The sequence below is a fragment of the Loa loa genome (genome assembly GCF_000183805.2).
Source record: "Loa loa unplaced genomic scaffold supercont3.429, whole genome shotgun sequence".
Classification (NCBI taxonomy): Eukaryota; Metazoa; Nematoda; class Chromadorea; order Rhabditida; family Onchocercidae; genus Loa; species Loa loa.
Window position 1 is genome coordinate 22,750 of NW_018108609.1, and position 5,355 is coordinate 28,104.

Here is a 5,355-nt window from a genome sequence, read left to right on the forward strand (position 1 = left end):
AAAGAAAGAACAAAACAAAACTTTGTTTTAATTTTTAATTTTAATTTTTAATTTCATTTCTCAATTTCAGTGTTAATTTTTAATCTTAGCTGACAATTGTTTTGTTAGATTAAATTGAAAAATAAATGATCTAAAATGTTACGGAAGAAAAAAAGGAAAAAGAAAACGAAACTATGATAAGTTGCTTAATGATATTGATTTTATTTTATTTGTACTACTTAATTAATCATAAATTATGCTATATTTATATTAATTTAACAGAATATTACTAATTAACAGTTAATCAACAATGCTAACTACTTAATTAATCATAAATTATGGTATTTTTATATTAATTTAACAAAATATTGCTAATTAACAGTTAATTAACAATGCTAACTACCTAATTAATCATAAATTATGGTATATTTATATTAATTTAACAAAATATTACTAATTAACAATGTTAACTACTTAATTAATCATAAATTATGGTATATTTACATTGATTTAACAAAATATTACTAATTAACAATGTTAACTACTTAATTAATCATAAATTATGGTATATTTACATTGATTTAACAAAATATTACTAATTAGCGACTAATTAACAATGCTAACTACTTAATTAATCCGGTATATTTATATCAATTTAACAAAATATTACTAATTAACAGTTAATTAACAATGCTAACCCTAATAGCGGTTGATGCATTGCAAAATCGTCGTTTACATTTCGGATTTGAATAAATCAATAGAAAGCAATCAATAGCTGATGTAACAGTTAAAAATACCGATAAAGATTGAGCGGTAAGACCGATCGGGAATGCTATTGGTGTAAGAATTGCAAAAATTTCTGATAATATCAATGATTTATAGCGTAAATTTTCGATAAAAAATAAAAAAAAAGCGGTAAGTATGATAATCATATCAGATATTGCTAATGCACATAGGTAAATATTCGTTGAACTGTAAATTAATTAAATTGAAAAAAAAAAGAAACAGAATTAATTTAAATTATTAAAGTAAATAAGTAAATAATCAAAAGGAAAAACAAATATAAAACTGTATGGTAGGAATGTGAATATAAATTAAAAAATGAAAAAATGAAATTTAAAGAATTCATTAATTGTTTGATTTATTGAACGAATAGAACAGCATTGATCGAATTATTTAAGCTAATTTAAAATTGATAATTTATTTCGGATATCATGTAACATGCTAATTATGTATCATGTAACATAAGCATTTAAGATTTAATCAATTTATTGGTTTTGATCCCATAATAACAAGTATATCTAATTTGCATTAATTTCATTCTTCCTTCCATCACTTATTAATTTTAATTATTTAAAATTTCTATTTTCATTTTAATATTTAAAAATTTATTTTAGTATATTTTGTCATTTTTCATAATTCTAATGATTTTTAAATTAATTTCATATTTAAAAAAAGAAGAGTGTATATTTGTATTTACTTATTCATTTTTTATTTTTTTAAAATAAAATAAACCTTCGCATAGATTTTCGACTATAAATAAAAGCCGAAATGCCATTTCCACACAAACCAAATAATCCAATTACTGGCAAGAATATTCTAATAATAATCTGAAGAGTAACGTTAAAAAAAAAGAAAAAAAAAATGAAAAAAATTGAAAATAATTTTTAGACAATTTTTTTGGACTTTTTTTTAAATTTTTAGAAATTTTTTAATCAATATTTTTCAGGCAAATTATTATTCAATTATTTATGCAAATTTCTTTTTTTTTACATACGTTTAATCATACATTTTTGTAGATGGTATATTTTTATCATTAAAATTACAAATTTTCTTTTTTTTGCGAAATTATAAGAAAATACAATAGTTGACAACAGAATGAATCACTTATCAATTCATTTTTATCCTTAAAATTTTTGTCATTTTATGATTTGTTAATTATAATAAGCTACAAATATCAAAATGATAACTTTACAAACGAATATAATGATTTACTTAAATTTAAACATAATCAATTGATATAATTATTCGAATTAGCTGTAATCAAATTATCTATAAATATTAGCTATAAATGAAAATCTTCAATTTTCTCTTACAGTACAATCATTTAATCAGTTATTTTTGATAAATGATTAATTGATAAGTTATGTTTATCAATTTATCAGTTCAATTCCATTCCAAATAGTATGATCACTTAAAAATGAAAAACTCTTTTCAATTATTTTCAATTATCAATTTAATATTAAATCATACCATATTATATAAATCATAGTTATTGCTTGATTCAAGTGTTATATTAAAATCGTAACAGTATCCACAAACTGGTAAACCGTAACAGTAACCATTACTTTTGGTTACATTAGTACATATGGAATGATTAATTGAATCCATTAATTGAAACTAATAATCCATTCAATTAATTTATCCTGATAAATTATTTTAAATTATCCGAAAAATAAATTTATTTCATAATTTATTAAAGCTTCAAGAAAAAAAAAAAACAAAAAGATTAATAAAATATTATACAATTACATGGCATATTTATATTCCTCTTATAATTTTAATCTTATAATTTTGTATTCATTTTAATTTTAAAATTATACACACCGAAACGCTGCTTATTAATTAATTTTCACATCTATTTGTGTATTTAATTAATTTTTAATTTATTAAATTTAATTCGATTTAATGAATAATCGTAATTAGATTGCAACAATAATTATAACAATAATCTTTCAATGGTCGAATGAAACGGTGTTAAATAATCTGAAAGAAGAAATTTGATATTGTTCATGAAGAATTTTATTAATTAAAAGCTATTTTTATTAATTATTTTGCATCAATTATACATTAAACTTAACCAATATTAATTTCTTTAATTTTTTATTTCTTTTTTTTTTTTTTAACAAACATAAAATTTTTAAATTTATTTAAGCAATTTTTTGGATGTAAAAGAAAAGAAAAAAAGAAATTGTTGAAAAGATGTAATAGGAGAAATAGTTATTTGAAGGAAATGAAAGTATTTACTATTTATTATTTTGCGCAATTTCCTTTTCCATGCATTATTTGTCGATAGAAAGAGGAAAAAAAAGAAAAGAAAAAAGAAAAAAAAAAGGAAATAGCATTTTAAGCATGAAAACACAATACTTAAATATAATTATTAAATCGTTTTTCTTTAAATTTAAAATATTTAATATTTAATTATTGCATATTTATTGCAAATGTATAATTGACAAATAATATTTGTTATATCATTCATCGAAATATCAAGGGTTTGCATTTTAGAAAAAGGAAAAAAAGGGAAAGGAAAAGGAAAATTAGCTAGAAAATTGTATTTCTTTTTTGTAAATAATTTAAAATAGAAATTATCTTTAAAAAATATAATTAAATAAAAATATATAATATTGTCAACAATAACGACAACAACAAAAAATTTCAATCCCATTTTGCTTTAAAATTACTATTTTTTTTTTTTGAAATTCATTATTTTTAGCTTTTTTTTTCAATGTAAATTTTAATTTATAAATGACAAAATTTTGTTTGTTTCATTTCATTTTTATGATATTTTTATTTGCTATTTCTTTCTTTTCAATTATTATCATCGAATGATAATAACTTGTGATAAATTAAAAATTACAATGCAACATTGCATCATTGCATGTTTACACAGCTATTTGATCATATACGTACTATTAAATTATTAAAATTATTAAAATTATCAAATCAACTGAGTGATATTTCTTGATAAAATAAAAAATTACCTTTATTTTTGCATTTTTTTTTCCAAAAAAAAATAAGAAAATGAACTTAAAATGAAAAACAAGAAAAGAATTTTTCTTCAAAATTTTATGAATAAAGAATTTTCATTGTAGAAAAAAAAGTTGTAATATAAAATTTTTTCTTTGTTTTTTTTCTTGAAGAAAAAAGATATTTTGCTTATTCGGATTTACTAATTGGATAATTATCAAATAATAAATGTATTGATTAAAAATTTACAGATGAATATTTAAATTTGAAAAATTTGATATAATTATTAGCATACCAAAATTATCGATGACTAATTCGTCTACCAGAAGAGTACATGTATTTTTTAAGCCTATGGTAGTACGTAACAAACGTGACAACGTTTGACAAACATGACAAACTTGCTAAATTACAAAATAATCTTAGCAACATATAATTTAATGTAATTAGTTAATATCATTTACATTGCAGTTTTTAAATTTTTGCTCACTGTAGATGTTGTGTAATATTCATTTAAAGTATGTTGTAAGTTTCAATGTATCATCCATTTATTAATTATCCCTTAATGAATTTTGCTAATTATCCGATTTCATCAATGGTAAAAGTTGGTTGCAATTTGCTATTTTAACATCCTTTAAATTGTCACCTGTAATATATAGGTGACAAATTTTTGTTAACCTAAATAAAATCAAAAAAAATATGGTAAAATATAGTTTGAAAATTAGGATAATACGATGAGTACTATGAAAAGTTTAATATACCGTAAGCAATGGCAATAAATAAAAAGTATTGCATAAGTTATCAGATAATGATAATTTTCACAACCGTTCGATTGTTATATGATCGATCGGCAACATCGAGCATTTCATATAATTTTAATAAGTTGATATATTTTTATTCATAATTTCAAATTCAAAATTCAAAATCTCATTTTTTTTAATATTTGATTTCTTATTCCTTTTATATAAATACAAAATGATAATTCATTCGCAATGATATTTTCAACAATTATCAAAATTTTTATACTTAACTTAATACTGCTATACTTAATATTTATTATTTATCATTAAAATCCTGGAAAAAATCCCAAAAAAACTTTCATTTACTTGCTATTTTATTGAGTAATTTTTGCTTTCAAACAATAACCTGAAACAATTAATTAGTATTTGAAAATAACAATTACTGTTATAATTACTAAATTAATAGATTTCATTTTAAATAAAAACTTTTTCGAATCATAATAATTAAATTATAGGTCTAAAAATTAAATGTATTTGCAAATTAAGCATTTTTTTTTTATTTGAAAATGATTGAACAAAATCATTTGTTTAATCTATGAGATATTTTTAGATTGGAATTTTTGAATTTTAACAAGAAAATGATCTCAATCATTAAATTAAAGTTCATTACTGAATTTCATATTTCAGATTAAAAATTATAAAAGCTCAAGAATTCATATAAATATGTTATTTATCACAAATAAAATCAATAAAAAAAAAAAAAAAAACATTTCAATTTCATAAAACTCAATGAGCATGAAAATAAAATTTTAGTAAATTTCGCATTTCAGGTTAGAAATTACACAGTAAAGTAATTTTCTCATTTGTTTCTCTCTCTCTCTCTCTCTCTCTC

The 5,355-nt window shown here is 19.9% G+C and overlaps 1 protein-coding gene across 1 annotated transcript; it reads right to left on the reverse strand.

The window, feature by feature from the left end:
- Positions 1–659: 659 nt before the first annotated feature.
- On the reverse strand, positions 660–1,589 carry LOAG_12296 (hypothetical protein; the record flags this gene model as incomplete). The annotated part of the gene is made up of 2 exons (XM_003147809.1): positions 660–951; positions 1,495–1,589. Coding segments are annotated over 2 exons (387 nt in total), but the record flags the coding sequence as incomplete, so codon positions are not given.
- Positions 1,590–5,355: the final 3,766 nt, after the last annotated feature.